This window comes from Oreochromis niloticus, linkage group LG10 (genome assembly GCF_001858045.2).
Source record: "Oreochromis niloticus isolate F11D_XX linkage group LG10, O_niloticus_UMD_NMBU, whole genome shotgun sequence".
Lineage (NCBI taxonomy): Eukaryota > Metazoa > Chordata > Actinopteri > Cichliformes > Cichlidae > Oreochromis > Oreochromis niloticus.
The window spans coordinates 11,581,918-11,608,577 of NC_031975.2; the positions used below are offsets into that span (position 1 = coordinate 11,581,918).

The following is a 26,660-nucleotide window of genomic DNA, read 5'->3' on the forward strand; positions in this document are numbered from 1 at the left end:
AGTAAGTAATAAGTTCAGTAGAGGAGTTAATCAATTTGCCACGACCTTCTTATTTTACTGCTCTAGGTTATGAAATTAAACTTTCTTCTTTTTCCTTTACTGTCTATTTCTCAAAGTAAGCCTATGTGTCGTGGGCTGAATCAGCATCTTGAGTGGAAATATAGACCCTTGGGCCAGAGAAGAGGCATTATATCTGCCTGCAGGATGCCCTTGCTGAGTGTGCAAGCTATCTGGAGAAAAAACACAAAAGTGTACATTTCCAAAGATTATCCTTACTTTGAAGAACCTGTGGATGCTATATATACTTTGAAAACTGCATCTGTGTAATTTCATTTTTGCTAAAATCAAGCACAAAACAAAATGTGAAAATGAAATAAGTGGAAGAAAATATATGGATAGATGACATAAACATACATATTGAAGATTGTTCACCCAGTATCCGTAAGGTCAGTCTCAACATTACACATGCATATAAAGTGTGTTATAAATAACAGTTTGCTCCAGGCTCTTGGTCTAATTTTTCTGAAATTCTTTCTAATTATCAGCAGATACAAAAGTGGTACTGTCATCTGCATACATGGCAATGCATAGGTTATAGCAGATGTCCTAAATAGCTGCCCTGATCAACTTTACATTGTCATAATTTTAATGTTTGATAGTAAATCATTAAACAAAATACATGTGCTGTCTCTTGGATTACTAACTCTTCATTCATGTACTGGCTGATGATTTCAATCCATATGCAGACAGTTTAATTAGATGATTTATAAGATTAAAAGCAGCGCTACATGTGGAGTGGCACATGTTGGAATTTAGAGTTGATATTGTTTTCAGTCAAACTGAACATTTTTTAACACAATATTCTCCTGGAGTTTACTTAAAACAGACAAAATATAATAGGAGCACCACTTGGTTCAGTAAAAGACTCTTTGGTCATTTGTAAGCATTCGCTTTTCAACCATTCCTTTGAAATGCAGTATCTGTGTGCTCAAAGAACACATAAACCAGCTTTGCCACTTAGCTGCTTAAAACATGATCTTTATACTTATTTTTTAGTCAGTTTTGCTTTTATTGGATAGTTGATAGCACAGAGACAAACAGTGATTTATCCTCTCTGTGATCAGAACATTATATGCAAGCAATTTAATGTCCCTGTATATGAAATAATGGCTGTAATGTAACAAATCATGGTCATTTTTGTTGACCTTATGAGACCTATGGCGTACACATTTTCAGTTTGCACACTTTGAAAGTGACAGTCTGAAGAATTTGCTTTGGGATTCCTTTTTTGTTTTTTATATTGGTGCATAAGGTTTTTAAAAAGCCACAAAGGTTTTAGTTGTGCAGTCAGTACTGGTCTCAGTGTTACGATGGCCTAGCAAAGTGAAAACCATATTTTTGCTTGACAACCAAAGGGTGGTTTGTGCAGCATTAAAAAGCTTTTAGTTAGATTAAGATGCATCGACTGATTGGTGGAATATTATTTTAAACGGAGCCGGAGACACTGCCTTTAGTTTCATTAAAGAGATAATAATAGTACTTTGAAGTAACTTAACATTATTTCAGAAACTAAAATTGAAAACTAAAAAGGCAAAACAGGTATTATTACCTTTTGTATTTCCTCTAAGTGTTATCAATTTATTTATTTTTTAATTCAAAATAAATCATGTCTACTTCTAAAATTAAAGCTCTTTGTCCTTTTTGTTCTGGTGGCCAGAAAGAATCTTTAATAAATTCACGACAAATGTTTTCTACAGTTTCAGGGACAGGATAATAATTTGTACTGAATAAGTTAAAACCATTTTTTTTTAATGTCCCACTCACCAAAAAGCATGTTTTCACACCACCACTTATCCACTTTTCGCACTTTATTTATTTGTTGAAAGGAAGAAAAGTATTTCAAGGATATGTGAGATTTTTTTCCCTCCTCCATCATTGGAGTGGCTTGTTGTTTGTGTTTGACAGCAGTCGGCATGCTGATCCCTGGTAGGGGCAGAGAGAAACAAAGTAAACATACTTGTGCTCGGACATACCTGTTGAGACATTAATGTGCTGTGTTAGCAGTTTTATTGTTAACAGCTGGATCGATGACTAAAAAACAGTCGGACCACTTAAAGGTTACAAAATAAACATTTGTAAATGAGTTTACAGAGTTGGTCCACCCTCTCAACATCTGTTGGATGGATTGATATGAAAATGTGTACGTGTGTTGGCCCAGAGGTTCATCACTAATGGCTTGGTGACTATGTAGCTAAATATCTCGTGAAATACTTGGTTTGTCATAAATTTTGATACGTGGATAATTCGACACTCTCTGAGGATCAGTTTTAATACATGTTATCTCAAAACGTCTGTATCAAAACGTCTGCTAACCGATGATCTCTCCATCACTTTCAGCTGCAGTGTGAACATGGTAAACATTAAATCAGAGAGGTGTACTATGAAGTGAGGTTAATGAGTCAGTGAGCTATGTTGAGCCTAAAGACATGGCAACGCATACTGCACAGCTTACCTGGTCCGTGGGAGGGTGTGCTGTTTTGGTTTGAAATCATAAGTAGCATTTTCACCAGTTATTTCCCTTAAATTATGCTCTAAGTGCCATAAATGGTCTCATATGATAAAATGTCTTATGTACGCAAAACTGTTGAGCAGTGCAGTACAACTTCATTTGTGTCAGCTGTATACTATGTCTTGCGAGGAATGTACTCAATTGATGATGTTGGGTTTGCATAATTTTTTTTAATTTAATTTATTTTTTGCTTGAATTTGTTGTTTGAAGCTCTCAGATTAAAAGACTGGTTATTTAGAGGTATTTATCACATTTTTTTTTTCGCTTTCATGTCTTATCTACCTATATTTTTTTCTCCATATCTCCTGCTAAGTCAGCATTATCACACAGCCTACCCAAGTGGTTTGATTAGTTTGGTACCAAGTGCAAAGTTGTTTGGACCCAATATTTGAGTGGCTACAAGTTATTAAGAATGAGCCCAAGTGTTTAAAAATGCCCGAATATCCTCTTTCTAAGCCTGCCTGATTATTTGCATTTAATTGGCTGCAGCTGCTCTGGTCTCTAAATGAGACTGGTACCTCTGAATTGTGTACCCTTTCACTGTGGGCTGTTTGGATTCATCTGGATGAAAAAAAATCTCAGCTTGTACTCCTTTGTATACTTTATAGATTTGTTTGACATGTAATTGTCTGTGCATGTGACTTCATTTTTTTCCCCATACGTGCAAACAAACATTTGAGTACACACAGTCAAGAAAATACTTCCTACCAACCAGTTAGTGGAACACCGAAGGGCCTCCTGGTTCCTGTGTATTTCAGAGAGCTTTACTTTTAGGGCGAGCCTCGCTACTTAGTTAAACAAAAGGGCCTCCATGTTGGTCCTCTAGGTAAACACACTTTCCTGAGAAAACACGGACACAGTTACACTTTAACCTGCCCGGGAGGCCACAACTACATCCTCCCGGACAGTTTAGATCGAACTGGGCTATAGTTCAGACCCTCAGTGAGAATCATGTGCTGCACGTGAAACCATGCAGGCCTGTCAAACAATGGTGCCTTTGACAGCCATGCTCCCCCTCCCTAGTCCACAGTACAGTCAGAGCACTGTCTCTCTAGGGCTTGGATGTCACTCCCCATCTCTGTTGTGCTCCCCTGGAGCTGACCAGCTGGCTTCTAGGCTCTGGGTTGTGAAAAGCAGCAGCACAGAGGAGCTACAGTCAAAGTTTAGCCCGCATTAGCTCTTCAGAGAGGCCAGCAGCAACTCAAGCCAACCAAGTCGAAGTTGTTCCACGTAAATAACCTGATAAGTTCAGCCACTTGAGAGTAGGCTGAGCTGGTCCTTTGACCCACCTGACATAATCTCATCTTTGGCCCCTTAATCCTGCTCTGCAATGCTTTTCACATTTTCACACAAATTTTTTTTCCATGCCCTGTGGTGCACTAACCACAGTGTAATATTCCTATACAGAAAATATGCAGAATTTGCTTTCTCAGCATGACAAAAATGTGAATTATAGTCTTTTTTAAGCAATGAACTACAATTAAAATCAGTCCCAGTTAGCAAAGACTGTAGGGATTGTGCAATTGCCTGAGGAAACACAAGTCAGTCAAATTTTAATAAAATGCAGATGGCTAAGCTCAAATGTGTTTCATGCTCTGGATTCTCAAGTATCCACAAGGCATTGCAGCATTATCTGTTAAACATGTTAACAATTGTTCAGCTCTATAAGTCGCTGGCATGCAGTACAGGTACTGCATATTGTGTCTAACTCACAGGTCATTCTAACTACATGCAGTAATGTCGCTTGTTGAAGTATATCTGTCTGTAATGCAAAATAGAGAGAAGAAAGCATATTACTGTGCCTCCATGACTGCACAAACAAAGGTTTGAGTGTGCTTTGAAGCCATTGTGACTGGAGACATTTTTGTACACTCAGAATGAAGTGGCTGACTGAAGTCTCAAGCCTGAACAGATTTCAACATTAGGAACACTGAATAAGGCATTCTTATCTCTCTGCTAGATGATGGACATATAGGCAAGCGATGAGAGTTATATGATGTTATAGTTATGCAGAGCTGCCACCTCCCCCAGGCAGCGGCGGTCATGTAAACAGACAACGCTCTAGAGGAATGCTGGACTCTGTGACCTCCCGCCCCGACTGCTGTTACAGTGCACTGAGTTCAGTTAAAGCAGCCCTCCCCACGCTGCGCCTCCCCAGAGCTCCGCCTCGCCCAGCCCTAGTCTGAGGCCCCTCAGGGTGGAAAAAACACACCTCTTTCACCCAACACCGCAGCCTGTTCACATATACATATACATATACACGTACATGAACGGACACACACAGAAAGACAAGCGGCTCTTTTCTTTGCCATCCCAGCCGTCAGGACATCAAGCTCCGGTTTCAGGCTGCCTTGTTCTTTGGTTAAATGTACTTGGTCCTCCTTTTATTCCTTCGTTCCTGTAGAGTTAAAAAAAATCATGGGTATACTGTTCAGTCCTATATTTTCAGGCTTAGTTGTTTCTTTTTTTTGGTAACTGCAAAATTTAATTGTAAAATAAGCCTGTCCCTGACACTAAGGAGCTCTAAGACATTCTTTCCTCTTACCAGTCACTATTTCAAATTTGCTAACTGATAACGCTGACCTCAATTTTTGTTAGAAAATAGAACCACATGAATTTTAAAAAAAAATTACTTTTGTGAAAGCTTGTTTTTCTGATTAAACTCTTTCCCCGCTTTAAATAAACATTCAGTGAAATGTGGTTTGGGAGGCGTATACTACAGTGTCAAGCAGACACTGCCATCTGCTGGAGTGCAAATTGAGGTGAAAGAGCAGGTCAGCAAGGATGAAGGCTCTAAGATGCTGGTTTGTAAAGTCAAACAGACTTATATCTGACAAAGTACTGAGCAGCAGAGGAAAAGCAAGACAGACACTGAGAGCCACATCTAACAGAAATTCACTCTGTTTCTCAGTCACACACGAGTTGTAACCCCGCTAAGATCCCTTGAATAAATCAAGTCAGTCAGAGGGAAGACCTAGTTAAAACGTAGCATGAAGCTGAGCTGCAGCTGCTTATATGTCATGGTTTATGAATCTTAAGTGGATTTTGTAATTGATTGCAGAAGCAGAGTGATGATTATCGCTTTGCTGCAACTCGTCACATTAAACACGAGAGGCCTAACACATGTATGCGTTACTTGTGCACACAGTTAGACATGTGGATGCACACATACACAGAGGCACACGCACACACACTCACACACACACAATCACAGTTAGCCGTTGTCTGAGGAAATGAGGAGCTGTCTGGTGCCATAGCAACCAATGCGGATATCCCACCCTTCTAGAGCAAGACAGAAAAAAAAAAAACAACAAAAAAACAAAAGTGGCAATGAGAGATTGACAAGGCCCTAATGAGATCCCTGCTACAGAGATTATCTATCTATTTATCTGTCTGTTTGTCTCATCTAGCTACTGTCTGTCTTGTGGTCGGGCAGTTTATCACAGACCGAATGGGAAAAGTAGAAAACGTTAAGCCACAGCTACGGCAACATCAAGAAATTTTAGGAAACAAAATGTAAGGAACAGAATAGCCACGCGTGGGTGAGAAAAGAGGTGAACGCACACTGATGTGGAAGGAGAGAAATGAAACAAGGCAAGACGAAAAATGCTCAGACTACTCTCTGGGGCACGTCTGTCTGTTGTGAGCACTGAGCCATTGCCTAAAAACACAGACACTGCCGCAGTCTGCATCAGCCTCCCTTTCACCGCCGTGGCTCCCGTTTGAACTGCGCTCATATGTAATACTATTATTCTGGCCCATATACCAGGTTACATAACACTCCGAGCCAAATCCTGACCTCAATCTGCAAAACAGTCACTCTTGCACTGATCAGAAGGTTAGACTCCTTATGAGCACTGACGTATGTGGAGCACAGCAACAAAAAAATAGTCAAGACGTCACAGGACTGTTAATAGCCAAAGTTTGCTGGTTTGGAACTACCTACTCTGCATATGAGCTAATGATCATTGTTAATAATTATTTTTTTCCCTTCTGTAGGTGGCTTTAAGAACTTCTGGAATGGATGGAGAGACCCAACTGCGTTACCCCCCACCCGGTAAGTTGAGCCCTTATCGAGCCTCACTTCCTGGGCTGGCCTGCAGGTGGAAGTCACACCCACGGCTATGTACGCCACAAACAACATCCCTGTTGGAAAAAGACTCCACTCCCATTTACTTTTCCTATCTATCAAGTCTGTGTGATGTGATAATCATTGTTTGTGGCCACTTCATATCAGTAGTTCAGCATGAGTGATAGTCTGTGTGTCTGTGTGGTGCTGATGCTATTTATGTCAGCAGTGTATGGCAGAAGACCACAAGAAGTGACTCACAGCACTGACATGACCTAAATCTTTTTTTTTCTTTACTGCAGTGTCATTGTGTTGTCTTTGTGTGAAGCCAGCCAGCTTTGCTCACACTGTTGGGCTTTGATGTGCTGCCCTGAAGTGAGTGTGGAACATGTCAGTGAAACTGTAGAGTCAGAGAGATGGCTGAATGAGACTCGAGAGAGGCCGTGACTTTGACTTGTGTGAAAAAGCGCTTTATAGATTAAAATAAATGTGTCTCTTGTTAGACTGCTAGTCAGGGATCATCGTAGGGGAGGTAACCCCTTAGTACAAATTCAACTTTTTCCTTAAAGATATATTTCATCCTCACATGACCTAGTTTTGCCATTTTAATAATTCTTTGTGGATGAATTTACAGCCCTTGAAAAATCTTAGCAGAGGTGCCTCAGTCCTCCACTGCACCTTTACACTCGGTCCACCTGTGAATGAAGTTTATTGAAAATCATTCGGCCGTTCATCTGCCTCCATGCTATTGTTCTGTTACCTGGCGTGGCCCGGAGTGCCTCCTTCTCCTCCTCAGGAGTGCAGCGGCTGCAGCCCCACCTGACGCACTTATCTGCTTGCCTACTGATCTACGCCTTGGCCCGAGGAGATGGATGGAGTGGGGATTGGACTACCAGCCAATAACAGTCCTCATTCTGACAGCACTGAAGTGACTTGACACATGTATTCAGCCAATCAGAGAACACTGCAGCAAAGGAAGAAGGAGCCGTTAAAAAAAGGGGGGTGTCTTTGGTGTCCTGTGCTTTCACAGGTTTTGCAAGTCACAGCTAAATTGCAAAACTGAAATCAAACCAAGTTGTGCGGTTATTAACTAGCACGTTAAACTTCACCATGGCACTACTAGATGGGATTATTCATAATCAATACTGTCTTTGAATATAAGGCCTGTAGATGATAGCAAAATGTTGGTTTTATGCTACATTGTTCGAAAGTAATCACTGCAGCTATTAATAGGCTTATATGAGCAACACATCCCTGTCACACTGTTGCTCTTGACTGCAGTGGCTAAAGCACCATGGTTTGCTTTTCACTTTTGAGACATTTGAAAAGGTTGGTTTTGATTTTTGTTGGTTATCATTCACTCATTCATAGCTTGGATTCACTCTTGGCTTATCTGGATCTAAAACGAGAACTGTCTCCCAGCAATGATGATGCATATAAAGGAAAGAAAAGCTTTCATCTGTGGGGCCTTTAGGTATATTCACCACCTCAGATATATGGAATGCCGTCCTAAAGAATCAACCCAGGATACAGGTTGTTATCTTTAGAGTCTGTAAAGTCAGTTACCGCAGTAAAAGGTCTATTACCTTGTCTGACACAGCGTGGCAGTGCCGTCTTAACGGCTGCAGACACATGCCACATATCAGTGTCCAGCCGGCAGAGGACCTCTCTATTAGTGTGCCCCTAACTGCACATGTTACAGTCCCCTTATCGGTCAATATTCCCTGGGAGCTTAGATGAGAGGTGGTTGTCTTGAGTTTTTCTCTTGCAGTGCTGGTTGCCGATTGTGTTTGAATGATTTTTGTGTTTTAACCAGATGGATACACGTTTATTTTTCACCAACGTGATGTGTGATATGTAAGTAGGGTGTGGTCTAGTTGGCATCTGTCGGTTTATATTTAAGTACAATATTTTAAAAAAGTAATAAATAATCAACGCTGCTTTTTATTACTCAGAAATATGTAATACATTAGCAGTATGAGCATACGCGCTTTATTGAGAGGTGATCTCGTGTGGTCACCGACTTTATAACCTTTGAAAAGGATATTTTCTGTTATTAGTTTTTAGCTGAATATTAATGTAACATGTTAAATAAAATTTCAACAAACTTTTGTGGAAAGTTCAGCTGTGTGGTTAGAAAAACAAACAAGTAATTAGTTTGTGTTGTGAGTCTGGATCAGGATGCAGGTCAAGGATTATTTTTAATGAATTTTTTAACGCTGAGATATGACAAAAATAAAAAAAAAAGAAGCATTTTGCTTTTGCTTCACGAGCTGTTACTCAGTGAAAATAGTCTAGACCATGTATGATTGGGTTATTTTGACACAGATTATCAGTGTTTCGGAATTCTTTGTTTTGTTATCCTGACTTTTTGGAAAAATGTTCCTTCCATGAGCCTTGTAGGGTTTACTTTAAAGTCACGATATGTCCGTGTTTTTTTTTTTTTTGTCTATAAAAAACCCCCAAAGTTTCAGTTCTCGGGACGAAAGTCACAACAGCCGGTCCAATAATCCTTTGGTTCAGAACCTATAAAATCTACTTTTAAGTGACATATTATCATCTTCCGAACAACCATATTTATATTCCTGTTTCCTTTTGTGCTTGAAGACTTACGTCGAAAAAGGTCATGTGGTACCTGGGCCCCAGGATATAAGTTTATTTGTCTGCGTGTTGTTTTCTCTGTCTATATGAAAGGTAAAGCACTGATTTTTTTTTAAAAAAGAAAAAGCTTCTAAAAAAGTTGCTTATTAGATCCATGTTTAGTTTGCTTCAGCCAAACCAGTTTCTTTCTGTTACATTTTAATGGCAAAGCACTCACAGGCTTATTCACCATTGGATCTAGTGCTGGGTGTTTTGAAAACATTTGTATTTAAAAAGTTAAAATGTTAGATTAAAAGATCGAAAACACCTCCTAGTCTCTTACTTAAATTGTCATTTAAGCAGAGATTCACCTCTCTGTAATATCTTACGTTACTGTTTCTGCAGACCAGCATGAATTCATTACTCTGCACAGTTCTGCATGTTTACATGACTCATTTACAGACTGTAAATAATCCGTTCAAAATGAAGGGCTACAAAATTACAATTTGAGTTCTTTTTTTCATCTAGAAAATAAATTTCTTGAATTGCTTCATAGCAACATTGTTATATTTTACAGGTAAAACAATCACAGGACAGTCTGTATATACAGTGCAGTCTCTCATTCAGAACGTGTTGATATTTAATGATTTCTGCATATCTGTGCGACTTCAGTATTCAGGTACCGATCAGAAATTAACATGGTTTTTGATTTTATCCCGTGACCGCATCAGTATTCACATTGATGATCAGCTCTTTTAAAATTGCATTGTGAGAGCCTGCAGACTGTAGTAGCTCGACTCACTGTGTGTATCTTTTTCCTCCCTCCATCCTTCATGACTCACAAGGCACTCTGTGTGTGTGTTTTCTGTTTTATTTGTGTGCCTGAGCGTCTGAATATACTGGAAAAGGCAATAGTGGACACAGTCCTGTATGGACTCTCAACTCTCAAACAAGACATACCGTATTATTCCAGATTAGGAAATCTATGTGCTTTAGTGATCGAGGATATGATTCAGTGTTCTTTGGGCGGTGTTAATGTGGTTGAATGACCAGTGTTTTTCATGTGGCCTCAAGAAGTGAAAGTGCGACTGAGTCATCAAATAGAGACACAATAGAACAGGAAACCACAGTGGTGCCTACACACCCTAGTGCCGTAAGCACACAGTTGGGTTACTTGATTGCTAAATTTGAAGAATTTTGCTTGCTCATTATGGCTTTCCACTGTTCAGAGTCATGTCTCACGTGTTTGGAAAGACACACCCAACAAGTGGTCTGATTTATTGCTTTGGAAACAAAAGCATTTGTTTTAAAGAGAGATGTGCGGTGTTGAATCTTTCAGGCGAATTACTCACCTACATTTGAAAAAGACAGCAATTGTGCTTTTTTAGTGTTAACTGTGGATGAATATGTATCCAAGAGAATTGAAGTAGAAGAAGAAAAAAATAGTACTGTACTGGCCCACATGGTGAATAGTGATTTATATTTTAGGATTAGACAGTCAAGTAAAAGTCAGGTGAAACAGAGAGGAAAATTAGTGAGATTGCCGAGAACTACTGCTGTTATTTCCAAAATGCGGCGTGTCAAAATGATTAGACTGCATGCAAAAGTCCTACAGGAGAGAGGGAGAATATGTCAGCTACACAGATGTAACTTTACATGTTACTCTGAACATGTCTCATGCGGAAGAATGGGTTTTAAAGATTTTAAAGATTAGTTCCCTATAGGAAATAAATTAATCTCAAGAACTTCCTTTTCAAAATAATACAACATATAAAATGAAATGAGATTTTCCAGACAATTTACAGACCATTTTTACTCTATATTATGTCTTTATAGGGCTGAGTGGCATCAACTATACCTATATGCCTTAAAGCTTAGATGTGTGAATGATTTAAAATTAGAATTAAAGGGCTGTTCCTATTTGTTGAATAAAAATAGCGAAGGATGACTTGGAGTCTGCTACTGATAATTATCGTGATTCTCCTTGAATTTAGCTTGCGGTCAGGCAGGGGAATCCTGCATGCAAATGTTAATTGCTTCTTGTTTGCTGTCTTAATCTGGCTTTCATTCTTCCTGACCAATTACTGTCATTTCAGAGGTTCAGATTATTGGCTCTCCTTTCCCTCCTCCACAGCAGACATGTGTAACAGTCTGGTAATGTGTGTGTAATATTTGGCATTTTCCAAACTAGGGTGATCCGCTTGTTGTTTATTAAAATGACTCAGTGGGTCAGCTTCCAGAGAGTGATGTCCAAAATGAAAAAGAGCAACTTGTTTGAGGTGAAAGGCGTGACCACACGCTGTAGACGCTACAAAGATGCAGTGTCTGTGACATCACCCACAGGTTTGTGAAGGGAGGTTTTCACGCCAGGATCTGGGTTAGCCAGCCCAAATTTAGGCAAAGAGGAGGTGCATGGAAGGATAAGCAATAATGACTGACTGTGAGAGGCTGAGACGCCTGCCTGTCAACAAAGACACTAGAAAGACGCTCTAGATTTAGGAGTCTATTGGTCTTTGAGAGTCTGTCACCTGTCCTGAATCTAAGAGAAACAAAACCTCTCTGCTTTAAGAATTTGCCAGACCTGCTGTGTGTTTTCAGATTCTGCCATATTTAGATTCGAATTTTGGTGACTGTTAAGTTACGTGCAGGTGACGTGCGTTGAACGTGTCACACGAAACAAACGCAAATAGGTGGGATGATGAAGTGAACATAATAAACAGGAAAATCAAAACGACTGGGACTTTTAATAAATGTTTTTTTTACACCCCCATAGATGTTAATAAGCGCTGTATGTCCGATTGGCACACCCATTACGGAGGAGATAGGTTACGCACAGATGTAGATGTGCTACAATCATTATAGTAAGATATATTGTTTTCTGTAATAAAAGTCACAAAATGAAATCTTTGCTAATAGGCAGCCGGTATGGTAACACCTAAAGGCAGCCTTTTATGGGCAGATATTTTAAATTCCATAAATTAAATAGCATTTGGTTTCTGAGATTCAAAGACTGCATGTTTAGAATTAACAGGGTTTTTTTGTTTGTTTTTTTAAATTGAAGGCTGGAAAATTTACCCAAAGTAAAGTTTACAAAGCAAGTTACAACTGTGCTATGCGTGTGCAAATTTATAGGTTATGGCTTTATGAATGGCTCAGTCTAATGTGTGACACTATCATGTTTCCCCTGCAATATCTGAACAAATGCCATTCTAATGAGCACTAGCGACGCAATTACCAAAGAAGAAATTATGGTAAAATATCTTCTTTGTAATGTCTCTGCTAATACGAAGTAGTAGATGTGAAGTTTACTGTATGGGGTTAGTGTAGTTCTGTTGTTCTTGCATGGTTTAGACTGAGTGTGCAAGACTGTCTGGTTAGTCGCTCCTCAGTTTGATGCATGTCTGACTTCAGTACTTCAAGCCCTTCACCTGTAATCCTCATTTAGTGCCATGTGATCCTTTTATCCTTTTTACACCAGTGGTGTGATTTGTTTCTGTCGTGTAACAGTGGGTAGAATTTTAATAGAAACGCACTGTTATTGTGCTTAATGTTTGATCTTTGACTTTTTCCACTTTTTTGATATGATCTTTAGCAGCTGCCCAAATAGCATAATTGTGTGCACAGTTGCACAAACTCTCTTGATGATTCACTGAGACATTTGGTGCAAATTAAGTTGTGCCACAAATATGACTCCCAAAATAATACTTGAACAGAGCAATTTAGATCCAGTCACAGCTGAAGCATACTTTACACACAGATAGATTGATCTCTCCGTCATGTGCTTGGCTCATTGGTTGCTGAGGTCCTGTGGTAATAATTACTTGGTGAAACTTGGTGTAAAGTGCACAGTGTTTTAAATTACCAAGAATAATTTAATGATTAGTTCTAGTGCTTATTCATATCTATAAAGTAGTTGGGTCCTCAAGGTTTCTGGATAGTGACACTTTCTCTGTAATTTCGCCTCTGTTTGCAACCACAGTGGATTTTAAGTCAAATAATCAAGATGAGATTCAAGTGCAGGTCAATTCACGTTTAATTCAAGAGGTTTTACCAAAGTTTTAAATGAAAGGTTTACACTTCCACAATTTCAGAAGGTCAAAATTAATTGGACAAACTCACCTAAATTTAAATACAAGAATCGCTTTCTCCCCCTAAAAGGGAGGGTGTGTGCAGTCGGTTCCATTTGTTTGTCTGTCTGTTTGTTAGTTGTATGGCATCCACAGTTTTCATTATATTGTGTTCAAATTTTGTGTGATGGTAGATAACAACATCTTAGGCTGATTTCATTTTGGCAAAAATCGGGTCAAGGTCAGTAAAAACTGACAGTCATTTATGGATCCTCTGCAAACTTCACAACAATATACTAGAACCTGCAGGACGTGAATCCTTCAGATGACTAAGCATTTAACCTTGACCTTCATTGTTAGCGCCCGTGGTCAAAGTTGACCTTGAAAAAAAATGTCAAGAAACCATATCGAGTCATATATCATATGAGAGGGCATGAAGAGAGCGGTACGATACACTTTTTATTTTTTCAATGTAATGCCCTGTGACATCACAATGATGCCATAAAGTCCCTTAAGTTTCTGTTTGTCTGTGCATCTCACTGACCTCAGTTTGAAAAGCGTGCTCTGTCAGGTGACTGACTTGAATGTTGGAGAATATTATGTTTCTTTACTTTAAGAAACTCTTGAGTTGCTTTTGCTCTAAACTTTAGATCATTATCTGTTTGCACTGTGAAGCTCTGTTTGATCAGTTTTGCAGCATTTGGTGAAATCTGAGCAAAGAATATTGCTCTGTACACTTTATAATTCACCCTGATGCTTCTTCTATCTGCAGTCACATCATCAATAAACACTATTGGTGTGGTTCCAGTCACGGCCATGCATGCCCATGCCATAGCATGTTTGACATGTTTGACAGATGATGCGGTGTGTTTCAGATCATGAGCTGCTCTCCTTCTCCAAATTTTTCTCTTTCCATCATTCTGGTACAAATTAATATCGGTTTCAACTCTCCACATTATATTTTCCAGAGCTGTGCAGTCTCTTTTCAGATGTTTTCTGACAAAGTCTAATCTGACCTTCTTTTTCTTGATTGTACCCAATGCCTGTTTCTTCTTGGCAGTGATGCACTTACCTCCTTGAGAGTGTTCTCGACTCAGTTAGAGGTCGTGAAGTTGTTTTTCCTGATATAATTCTATATCAAGTACTAAAGTTGTTTTCTGTGATCTTTCATGCTTTTGCATTTTGCTGAGGTGGCCACTGCATATGTGGATTGACGATAAGGCCACTCCTGAACTTTCTGCTACCTCTCTGATAAGTTTATGTTGGTTTTTTAGCCTAATCCAGCCTCCTGTCACACCTGCATATCTCTGGATCTCATATTGAGAGTTCCAGTGAACCACTACCAAATGCAAGATCAACACTTGGAATCAGCTCCATAGCTTTTATATCCTTAATCTGTCTTGGGATAACAAGGGACCAGGCCTCACCTGGACATGAAACAACTTGTCAACTTTCCAGTTACTTTATCTGAAAATAGGGGACGGTGTAGAAATATGGCTTACTTCTTAAACACCGGTGATATCTTTGTTAAATCCCTTAAATTAAAGCTCACATTCGACTGTTTGTTTTAATATTCACTGTGGGACCATACCAAGATATCAATTGCATAGTCGTGTCTTTCAGTGTTATAAGGGGTGACCGTGGCTCAGGGGGTTGGGAAGCGCACCTGTAACCGGAAGGTCGCCGGTTCTAAGCAGTAATGCTGTTAATTTAAAAGAAAATGCATCAAACAACTTAATCGTCTCCTGAAATGCTTTCGCACAATATTACATGTCAGATGGAGTCTATCTATTAGGCCGGTCCTTCTGTAAAGCTGGCAAGAGACTTGTGGCCATCCCATCATTAAGTGGGGAATTAAAAATCCTGAGAAGTTGTTAATCGCCACAGTCATTCAGATTCCATATAGACTCTACACGGCTGAGGACATCTATGAGCTGTGGAAGGGGCATGGTCCTGGGGAAACTGGGCCAATGCTATTGGACCCAATAGTGTTTAATTAGAGGGAGAGCTTGGCAGGGACCGATGAAGGAGAAAGGCTCTCAGGATGTTAGTCCAGGGTGAGAGGGTTCGCACACAAAACAGTGGCTTTTCATCACTGCATGACTCACTCAGTTTGTGTGTAAAGTATAGTGCATGTGCGTATGTGTGCGCATGTAGGGGGTGGGGGGAGAGAGAAAGTGAGAAAATGTGTATGTGTACTTGTACTGTTTCCGCGTGTGTGTGTGTGTGTGTGTGTGTGTTTCTTACCTCACTGCTCAGGCATTCCAGTAGAGAAAGTGGTGTGAAGTGAAAGAGTGGCTCTCACAGTGTGGGTATTCATGGATCGGGCCCCCGTGGGCCAGTCAGGGCTCCAATGTTCACAGACAAAGCCTCTCCAGCCGGACCCAGACACACTCATATAGAAAGGGGAGCAACAGAAGGAGAGGAACGCAGAAGAGGGAGACAAGGTAACAAGGGGAGAGAAAATTGGAGAAGGGGTGCGAGGGGGGCAACAGGAGAATGTCTGTTGGCAGCTCCCTTCTCCCAGGAATGCAGGTGTGATCGGTTACCATCTATAAGTGGACCAACCCAAATATTTTCTGCTCTGAGCTACAGCCTGGAGTTTTGTTTGGGAAAAATCTAAATGGATGCCTGTCTTTTTTGAATATTGTGTTTCAGATTTCCTAAGGGTTAAACCCGAGATGCTTTGTAGTGCCTCTCATCTTTACTGTACCTTTACTTTAAATAACTGTTACACTGGAAACCACTTGCTAACCCCATATTCATCGGCACCTTTGTCCTTTTCTTTCTCTCCCTGCTGCCGTCGGACTCCATAAATCTCTCTCTCCCTTCTGAGGAAGTGGCTCCTCCCTTTCTTTTTACATCAGCCAATCCTCTCCCTCTCCCAGTCCTCTCTACTCCCACTAGCATTAAGCCAGCAGCTTGAGCTCTTAGGATTCCATGAAAGTTTATTCCACTTGGCCGTCCCGTCACTGCTCCCCCTGCCCTGGCCCCTTCCCTAGATCGGGTAGCCTGGTTCACTGTGTCCTTAAACAACCCGTGTGCATGTACAGGAAAGGGGCCCCGAAGTAGGGAGGCCCATCTCTAATCCTTACTTTTCGAAGAGACAGACTCACACTGGAAAGTCTTTATACTGGCTTCTCTTTATTTATTTCTGGCTACAGTCATCACACAGTCTAATTACCACAGTCATCAATAACAGTATTATCTGGTAGAACAGATGTGGTAAAACAATATAATACAGACTGCTTAGCAACTGATAGGAATCATTTAGAAAAGACATAAAAATATACATCCTGAAGAGAGATGTTTTTCTTCCATAGATCTTTTCATGTTAATATCTGGAATATACAAATATTTTTTGTTTTCCTTTTTGGACAGTTTAAGAAAGAACCCCTACAGTCCAGTATTCACAAGGCGTTTGTGATGCTTTATAACAACTTTTACGTTCCCCATGGAAATCTCAATTGAAGGGCTCTCGTGCATCATGACTTTTATATCGAATTTGCATTTTTAAAGAAATCAGGTGCAATTTTCTTTGAGATACATTACGTATTTCTTAAATACATTTATCTCATATTGAGCTGTAGCTCTCCTCCTGCTTGCAAACGTGGAGCCCTTATCAGTGTTAGAATGGATGGGTGGGTGGCACCTGCTACCATGAAATTGATGGCCCTGTCCCGAAGGTGCATAGTCACACAAATTGTGAGTGGACAGCAGCCAAGAAATGGCCAGAAGACAGATGATATTAGATATTTGAAGTTAAATTAATCATGAGTGCATTGATATGCAACAAAAGCAGCAGATTATGAATTAAAAATTTGTATTTTTTGAGGCTTTCCTGAAATGTATTGTTTACAAAAGTATATTGCTCAGTTTGTCATCAGTTAAGAATTTGTGGGGGCGTGGTAGTAACGTGGAAGATAAGATTTTGCCAGTTACGGCTGTGAAAGCATAAAGTAACAAGGATACTTCCCGTTAGACCTTGTTAAAATATTTTCCCGTGAGTTGGACAGAGCATCTGGTTTGTTAGAATTCCTCGCCATTAGAATTCCTTACTGAGACAAGAATTGTCTCTGAGCCATGAATTCACCAAACTGCTGAAAACTGGAATAAAAAAAAAATCACCAAGGTCACAGCACTGGCACAAAAATAAGACTTGCAATATGCACACCTTAAAAGTTTGATTACAGGCTGGTTAAATGAATGTGCTGGCATTAACAATAAGCTGTTTTTGAATGATTCTGTTGACAACTAAATGCGTAAACCTACTATAATGAATGGAACACCGTTCGATTTGTGCAGATGTTTTAGGGTCTACTTGCACTGATTTGATTACACTTTAGTGAGAAATAGTAATAATAGTTGATAAATTAATCAGGATATGGCAGTAAAACTCACAGTAGTTATAAAGATGCATAAAGATGACTAAAAATATACCTAGTTATATTGGAAGGTATAATTAACTCAATGCATTTAATGATATTTAATCTTCCTGTTATGGATGGTGCTTTGATAACTTCTAAAATCTGTAGATGAAGCATACATGATGTGACTTCAGTTTCTGTGTATACAGAACCTACAGGTGGATGTTGGGTGTAGGTATGCCTTGTAAAATCCTAAGTTGGGCAGCTAAAGCGGGGGTGGAACATTTGAGAAAGGGTGTGATGCAGTAAGTGGTGTAGGATGCTGTCTGCCTGAGCTGTCTTAAACTGCTATAGCTACACCCCGTGTTTAGAGATGTAGCTATTTATACTGGGTGTAGCTGTAAAACCAGGAAAGCCAGAAACCACAGTTACAAATCACCTATCCAACAATGATGGGCAACTTCAGATGAACTGTTCTACAATACAAAACAGGCACAATCACTCTTTTACATTATAAACTAGGGCATGAATGGATGGCTATTAAATATGAGTATACTGAAGGCACAGTAGACACACTGTCATATGGCTCTATGATCCCAGTGACTCCTCATCCCCTCAAATCCCTGATGAGCTAGAAGCCATGACCCTGGCATCTGCCAGCCGTAGCAGAAGAAGCAGGAAGCTATGACTGAGTCACACCTAGACAGATGCTGCGTATGACAAAGTCTCAGCAGTGAAACTGCCAGCACGCTCACTGCTACTGAAACTCTCACAGGGCAAGATGAATCGTTAAACATCGATCCTGACTTCTTTGGCTCCAAACTACACTAAATTATGCGAAGCAGCTGCTTTACATATTTGGATCACCCTATAAGGTTTCTGTTTGGTCTAAAACTGCTGTAAAATGTGGTCGTCTGAGACGTTCCTCAGTGATATTTTACAGTATTTTTTGAGTATGTCCTAAAAAGGGATACTATTTAAAAGACAGCAATAGTTGTGTTAGACCTTAAACTCGTGTTGAAATTCTGTCCTTCAGATGAACAAAGCACTTAGAGATGCCTGAGAGAACGCCTGGTCAGTCACTCTGTACTCCTGCTGGTATGTGTTGCGGAGGTAAAGCTGATTTCAGATGCAATCTTTGTGGAAGACTTTGTCTTTTTTGCAGCAGTGTTCAAGTTGATACTGTATACGTCTCAGATGGAAGTAGCCAAGCAAACAAGCATCACACTCAAATTTAGCAACAAGCATTTAAAAGGTGCTGTTTAAAGTCGTAAAAATACAAAACATTTGAGGCGATTACTAAACATAAATGAAGGCTTTTACACACCCATACAGGACTTTTTATTGGATTCCCATGCTTGTGTTTTTAAAATATATGTGTCTAACTTGTTGGATTATTCAGGATTGGGGAAACTAGTATCGCATTAAGCAGGAAACATGGTTCCTGAAAAAATTCTTCAAATTATAAGATGCAAATGGATATCCAGTGAGATATGAGATCTAGCAACACTAACGATCATGTAAAAAAATAGAAGTAGCAGAGACAAACAAATCAAATGTCTGACTGACAAGATTTAAACAGACACACTTCATTAGCTGTATAAAATGTTAATGTTACTCATTGGATTTTGCTATGGTTACGGTATAAACCTAAATACAAATGCTTGCTTTTTAAGAAGAGGTTTACTCTAGCTTTCCATTGACTGCACTGAACACAAAAATGTCAGAAATACTTCCAAGTCATTGCAGCCAGGGCGAATTCAACCACCCCAGTGTGTCAGACAACACTTTCTCCAGTTAACCAGGTTTGAAGACTTTATTTTCCTAAATAAGTTCTTTGGTTTTTAACATCTGTGCTGCACTAATTTTTTTCCCAAAGTTGCAATTATTTATTGTTATAAATTGCGGTATCACTCCTGACAGTTAAATGTTTTGTGAATTTAGATTTTACTCCTCGCAGTTCAAGTCTTTCTATCTGCGAACACCAGAATTTAGAAAGAGGATTCTGTCTATGATTAAATAAAGATTCATGTTTAGTTTTTAGTCACATGGATTTAAAAATCTAAGTAATGAGATTATGACTTTATTTTTTTCTGATAGCCACTCTGATTGTACACTGTGTGGAGGCCAATATATGAATATTTAAATATGCGCACATGTATTTTCCCATCTTTAGTTTGCTGTGTGTGTGAGCAGGTATGCATTTATTTGTATCCGTGCGTGCAGTGGTGCATGCATGCGAGTTAAGTTTGATGTGCGTAAGTGAAGCTGTTTGTCTCGTTCTGTCCTGTGTGTTCAGAAATCTCCTTTTGCTGCAGACAGTCTGGGGTGCAGAAATGGTGCGGGGCGTGGGGGAGGTAGGCAGCGGACATGGCGGCAGGCCAGAATCAATTGGCAGTGTAATGAGATGGCCTGGTGCCAGGTAACCATGGAGCTACCCTCTTTGCCTGTCTCCCAGTGCAGAGTTCAAAATTAAACTGAATGAATGAGAGAGAGAGAGGAGGGGGGGAAGGAGGGCAGGGAAATGAGGGTCTGAAACGGCAGGAGTGGAGGGTGAGAGAAAGAAAGAAACGGCAAAAGAGGAGGGTGGCTGATGAGGGGCTGTGTACTATTTCTAAGCTCCGCTGTAAAATCTAACTTGAGCCCTTATTTTTGAAAAAAAGGAGGATGGAGGGGGTAAACTCAATATCCAGCCAGGGTTTTTATACTCTGGAATATCTCAAAATGCTGTTTCTATCCGTCTTCATTTTGCTTCAGTGCGCTGCCAGTGAAAAGTAGACTTTTAAGGGAAGAACAAGTGCACTCCACGTAGCAAAAAAGAAATTAGACTCCATGAGTTTTTATCCTTGATGTTGTCCACGTTAAGCTGCTTCCTTCCTTTTGCGGGTCTAAAAGCATTTCTTTCTTTAATTTCCCTGTAAATCTTTGCATTTCTTCACCCCCCCTCACAGACCCCCACACTCTTCTTCCTGTCACAGAAGATGTGTTAATATTGAGCATTTGGCTGCTTTCTTAAAGTGATTAGTTCAAGTCAGTGGATCCTTCAGATGAATAGAAATTAAGTAATTAATAGAGTAATTACATCTTTTTCTTCTTCCTACAGCCTTTACCCCTGCTATGTCATTGTGCTTGCTCTTTTTTTGTATCTCTTCCTGCACATCATCTTCAAGAAGCAGTGTGCCACATTGGGTAGTTTTTCAGTTCTGCTTTGGCTGACGTATACAATGGTGAAACACTGGTGTACAACCACGATTACCCCAACTGAAGATCTGCCAAAACCTTTTATTAAAATAATTATAACACTGAATGTGAAAATGTCACATTTCAAAGGCTCTTAGTTTATAATCTGCATTGATTTAAATGTGTTAAGTGAAAAACAAAGTGCAAATTAAACAACTTTTTGTTTTTGTTTTTGAATGATTCGCACTATGAAGGCAATAATGTCAAACAAATGAAGGAACATTTGCAGAGTCCATCACCAATCCGAAACTCTTTATAAACTTGTTTCCAGTGACAACAATTGAGTTTTCTGCACTAAAGCTTACATCTTCAGTGTGTTAGAAACTGGCCAAACCTGGCTGAAACAGGGCAGAGCAAGCCACATATCACCAGCATTTCTGCAACAAGCCACTACTTTTTATGTGGTGATGAAAGTAAATAGATGCTATATTTGTGTTGCCGCCTGTCCTGATATGACCTGCGCTTTCACTGGGATGTCGTCTTCATTTTCTAGCATATTTAGAGAGGGGGAGCGCTTGATGTCCTATCTGCACGGTACACCCTGTACAGTAGAAAAGCATGCTCAACAGTAGGCCTCATAGCCTGCGAAAAACGGCCAGGCACTCTCCGCTGAAATGGCCCAGACTTTGAGACTTTTGAGTGCACATTGACAGAGAGACGAGACAGTGGGCCAAGATGTCTGTGGTGTGGATTAATGGGGAGGACTGGAGAAAGGGTGCCGCAGTTGTGCGTGAGCAGAATATTTGATGGGGGAAGCGAGAGGAGGGAACAGTGAGGGACAAGCAATTGAAAGAAATGGGTGAGATGAAAGGGGGAAAAGATATAAAAATTGGACTGCAACATTCAGAAGCAAAGATGTACAAGTGTGAATGAAAAAATATAGTAAAAAAAAATATATGTTGCTGCTGTCTCATGTATCCCACTGGTTCTTTATCCTGCTCTCTCCTGCATGAGTGCGTCTTTTCCACATTCATCCTGCTGCACTGGGTTGATTATGGGGATGAATTCTCCATGAAGGCCGTCCTCACGGACACCTGAAATATGCATCCTAGTGATGTTAAGTAGAGAGTTATTGCTAAATATGTTAAAGTCAAAAAATAAAAAAAAAATAAGAATACACGCAGAAAAGCAGAGAACGAACAGTTAATTTTTGTGGGTACTAAGTGAAGCAAATGTCGACAAACTGTCATATAAAACACTTTATTTATGAAAATTATGACGAATTCTTTAATCGTCTGCACATCTTTAATCATTAAGCTATTTTATTAACTTTTATTAACTTGCTTTTGTGTATCCAATGCCCTTATCTGCTTTTATTTGACTCAACCAGCAATAATTTTCCAAAAAAAGACACATGATATTTGCATGAATGTATGTACTTGAGTAAGCTTATTATGTTCTGTAACATTATTTAACAAGATTATACCAAACCAAATTACAAATCCTACACAACATTGTTTTTATTTCACTTTTATATATAGATTTGACCTAAAATCTCAGCCTGAACCCTAAACCCTGGTGGATTTCACAAGTGTTACTGCAAGTCTGTGGAAGTTCATGAGAAAATACATTCGGAGTGGGCGGTTATTTTATATTTTGACTGCTATATCCAAAAATTAAAATCACCCATTTTTTATTTTTTAGGTACTCATGAAAGGATCGTTATTATGTATAATGCTATTAGACAAGACAAGAATCATGGCTGACATCACTGGACCATCCTTTTACTGTGGGAAGCACTAGCTGCCAAGAAGTCACTTAGTGCCAGTAACAGGAGTGACTTAGGGTGATATATAGGTTCTTGTAGAAACTTCCGCGTCACAGACGCAGCTATGACTCAACTGTGAATCATAGCCTTAACATGATTAGACATTTACCAATGAAGTAATAAAAGAAGTGAGAGTGAACTATTGATGTTGCCTTTCCTGTAATCTTCCACATATCAATATTTGAATAATACACAGTATATAATTCTGTCCCTTTAAACATTTGAATGGGTTAAACATATTATAAATAATATATTAAGGCCTGATTAGTTTCATGTTTACATTTTAGTCCACTGATGTAATGAATTCAAAGGTAGCAGTGGTATTGTTCAGGTTTCAGTGTTCTTATCAGCACATTCTTTCCAAATAAAAATATTTCAGCTTATCTTAAAAATGCTGTGGCTTTACAACATGGATGCAATAACAGTTTAAACAGTGCATCATGATCCTGAGTGTTGTAAGAGATCTGAGTAATAAATACCCCCTGTGATGTGTAAATATTAATGCATTTTAAGGTGTTTTACATACTTTAAGCTTGTAATGAGATTAAACTCCAGCAGCGTGTTAAGGGCCTGTATTAAAAAATGCACAATGGAGTAAAAGTGCAGAAAAGAAAACCAGTGTGAAGTTTTGATTCAATAATCCTACAGGTTCAGTTTTAACACCCCAATTATAATGCTGAATGGTGTTTTAAGCCCAGTGGATATCAAGAACTATAGCTAGCATGCCATTATAGTAAAGTATTTAAAAAGGTCATTATGTTTTAATAAAAACCTCATTCCTGAGGTGGAAAATACAAGTTGGTTGGATGTACAGCATCCAAAGAGGCTACCGACAGACCGGTGCAGCAGGACAATAATAAGGGGGCGTATTATAAGGAGTCAGTTAAAAGGTCACAAAATCTAATTAAAACAATGAAATCCAGTTTTAATCTATGTGTCTAAGACCTGGATTATGCAGCGCACTTGTCACTGCATTCACTGACATAATGTTACCATATGAAAAATGTTGGTAATGATTTTTTGCCTATTGTTGGCAGCCCTCTTTCTCTTCCCCACTTTCCCAGGCTCTGAGAGTGGCTTTAAGGGGTTACCTTGTTAGAGGTTTGGGGTTATGCCCATGTCGCTCGCTCTGTTTTCTCCAACCTTCTGTTTTTGGAGAGGCCCTTCTCTGTGTCGGCACTGTGACAGGGTTCTTGGCAATATCCTGAAAGTCAAATCTGTTCATTTAGATTCAAGTGGTGACCATGAAGCAGACAGCAGCCCATTGGCATGCTGTGGCAAAACTAGTATCCAGGGCAGTTAATATCCTGAACCCAACATTTGTCCTTTTTCATAACACTAACAAGCTGATATGCATGGAGGGGATCCGTATGTGTGTGTGTGTGTGTGTTAGTTTTATTTTTAAGTATGCCGCATACTCAGGCTTTCTGTGCAGTTTTTACCAGATTAAATTTTGCTTTTAAATTAGCTTATTCTGCAGAGGTCAGGGTCAGATACAGCAGCATCTTGTTGTTTTTCTAATCTCTTGCTTTAGGAAACTTTGGTTGGGTGGTTGCTTATTGGTATGAGCTTCACTGAACACGCTTCCAGTGAGCAAGAATGTGAGGCAGCCATTTTAAAATCTGAAATGGTTCTTCCAGTGCTGGTGAAGATGACCTCACTGGGAGGTCAGTTCCTCGGATTTATGTTGGGTATATTATGGATATGATTAGTGATTTGTGTAAAACCAATGTAGACGCACATCTGCTGAGACTGAGAGTGATCAAAAACAAGTGTATAGATTTAACCTGGAAAATTTTCAGATGGCTTCACTAAAATAACTGCAGCATCTTTAATAATTTGGTTATTAAATATGATGTCTGGAAAATAAAATTCCTTGCCCTTTTGAATGTTTCTAGTAGAATTTTGGCTTTGTATCAGATAGGTAGTGCTTTTTATGCATCGTGACTGCAAACAGCCTTCGGATACTCCACTAGAAATACACAAATGTAAATGTAGTACTACTGACTGCAGCAGCCATGCTGTTTAACTACTGTACCGTTGTGACGTCAAGAGTGGCGCTGAGCCTGAGTTCAAATAGTCACGAGAGGAGACTGTTCAAGATAATCAGTGATGTTTTTATTTGAAATTTGGGATTCAAGACAATAAAAGTGAGAATATAGCATAAGATTAGATTTTGTTTTTAAAAACACTGAATTTATATAATATAGTAAAATATCCATTATTGATATGTACATATTTTTAAAATAGAAATTATATAGTGGTTGAGCAAAAGTCACCTGTCCTGTGAGGCATCCGAGAGCATTTTTTTAAAACAGCAAAAAAAAAAACAACAACAACTTGCAGAGCATCAGGATTCGAGCATGTGCACGACGAACAGTAAACCACATGAACCTCACTCATTTACAGTTGTAGCTTTCCCCTCCCCACGGTGGCCCGAAAAGAGTTTCCTATGGACGGACAACACAGCTGTACGCCATTCGTCCGGTCTGAAAGACGGCTAACGGGACAAAGGGCACGAGCGAGGAGAGGGAAACGAGGGAGAGATGCTCGCTGAATCGCCCAGCCCACCCCTGTGCAGGACGGGGAGCACCTCTCTTCCTCTCTGCTCATAGCTGCTTTCTCCCGGCCCTCAGCCATTTTGGAGAGAGCAAAAAGTGGCTGCTTTCTCTCTCCCTCTCTCACTACGTGGCATAGCTTTAGAAAGGTTTCGGCTGCTGTGTTTGTAGCAGCAGAGAAGACACACTTTGCAGCTTGCACTTTGGGAGATATTATGTTTGCAGAGAAAAAATTCTGACGCGAAAACAAAACCCTTCCATCTCGACTTTTTATTTTTTAATGAATTTTTCCTTTTTTTTTTGTTTCCCTTGAATTCAGCTGCTAAGCCTCTCTCCTCCTTGCTGTGCACTTTTCACTCATGCTGTTTCCTTTTCTTTAATAACTTGCGCTGTAGTTTTGGTGGCCGGTCCATTCCCTCTTTTCTTTTTTAAAGTCATGTTTTCTCATCTCTCAATTTGATTTTTTTTTATGTAACAGAGTTCAAGACAAAGGGATATGTCCATATTTTGGCAGCACTAAGAAGAGACAGAGCAGCAGCCAAGGATCCTGCTGGGATCCAAAAAAGCCAAGCAGAATGAAGCACCAAAAAAAAAAAAAGAAAACACCACCCTTTCCTTTGCTTGGTCAGAAATTCCACTTTCTCTGTAGCCAGCCCTGCGCTGCGACTCCTCCTCATCCACATCTTACCGCATTCAACCTTTTGCCATTTCTCTCTTGCCGTACCTTTTTTTTTAAAGCCGATTTGAGGTTTTTGTACCCCGGAAAATGGGGACTGGACAACGGGTTATGAGTGCGTAACTAGGAGAGAACAAGGGGATGTTTTCTTCTTACTTTCGGTTGTGATTTAGCTTTTTTTTCTGCTATTAGTGTTATTATTGTTGTGCTTCTTATAGTTTTTAGTCGTTTGTGTTTTTAAGGGTGTGCTTGGATCACCACGTGTTTGTGTGGTTTTGGGAATGTGTGTGAACGGGTGTATACTCTCTGTGAATGTTAGACTTGCTGCTCTGTTCCCAATCAGTTTGTGATGATTTACATTCTGCTTTTTTTGTTGTTGTTTTGTTTTGGGGTTTTTTTACATTTTTTTTTTAGGTTTCTTGATTTCTCCTAAAGCGTTGGCCTACACTTCTCTTCGAGCCTGACTTCATCTGAGTGTAGAGGACGTTTGACCACCAGGTCCAGCTTATGCCTTACTGGTATGTTGGCGATTTACGAAACTTACAGTTTTCTTTTTGTGGAAGCGGTTCAAAATAGGGTCTAACCCACACAATGCGATGCGTACGTGATTTTTATTTTATTTTTTTAAACTTTGCTTATTTTTCGATGGTGTTCGCTTTATGTTTTCTCTCCAGAAAAATTTTTAAGGTCCAGAGAATTGAATTATTGAATTTAATTTATTAGGTCACTGCAAATTAGTATCACTTTTATTTTTATAATTAAAAAA

General features: G+C 39.5%; 1 protein-coding gene and 1 long non-coding RNA gene across 2 annotated transcripts in view; one reads left to right on the plus strand and one right to left on the minus strand.

Annotated features, from left to right (window-relative positions):
* The window catches only part of LOC109203881 (uncharacterized), a 51,151-nt gene that overhangs the window by 10,479 nt on the left and 14,012 nt on the right, over positions 1-26,660 (plus strand). The window contains exon 3 of the mRNA XM_025910909.1: positions 6,569-6,626. Within this exon, the coding sequence (XP_025766694.1) occupies positions 6,569-6,626 (58 nt within the window). The remainder of the gene's footprint in view (positions 1-6,568; positions 6,627-26,660) is intronic.
* On the minus strand, positions 1,081-26,314 carry LOC112848047 (uncharacterized). Its single transcript, XR_003221935.1, has 3 exons — positions 15,533-26,314; positions 7,399-7,602; positions 1,081-4,967 (listed from the first exon to the last, which is right to left on the minus strand). It is a non-coding gene; the product is annotated as an uncharacterized LOC112848047 (long non-coding RNA).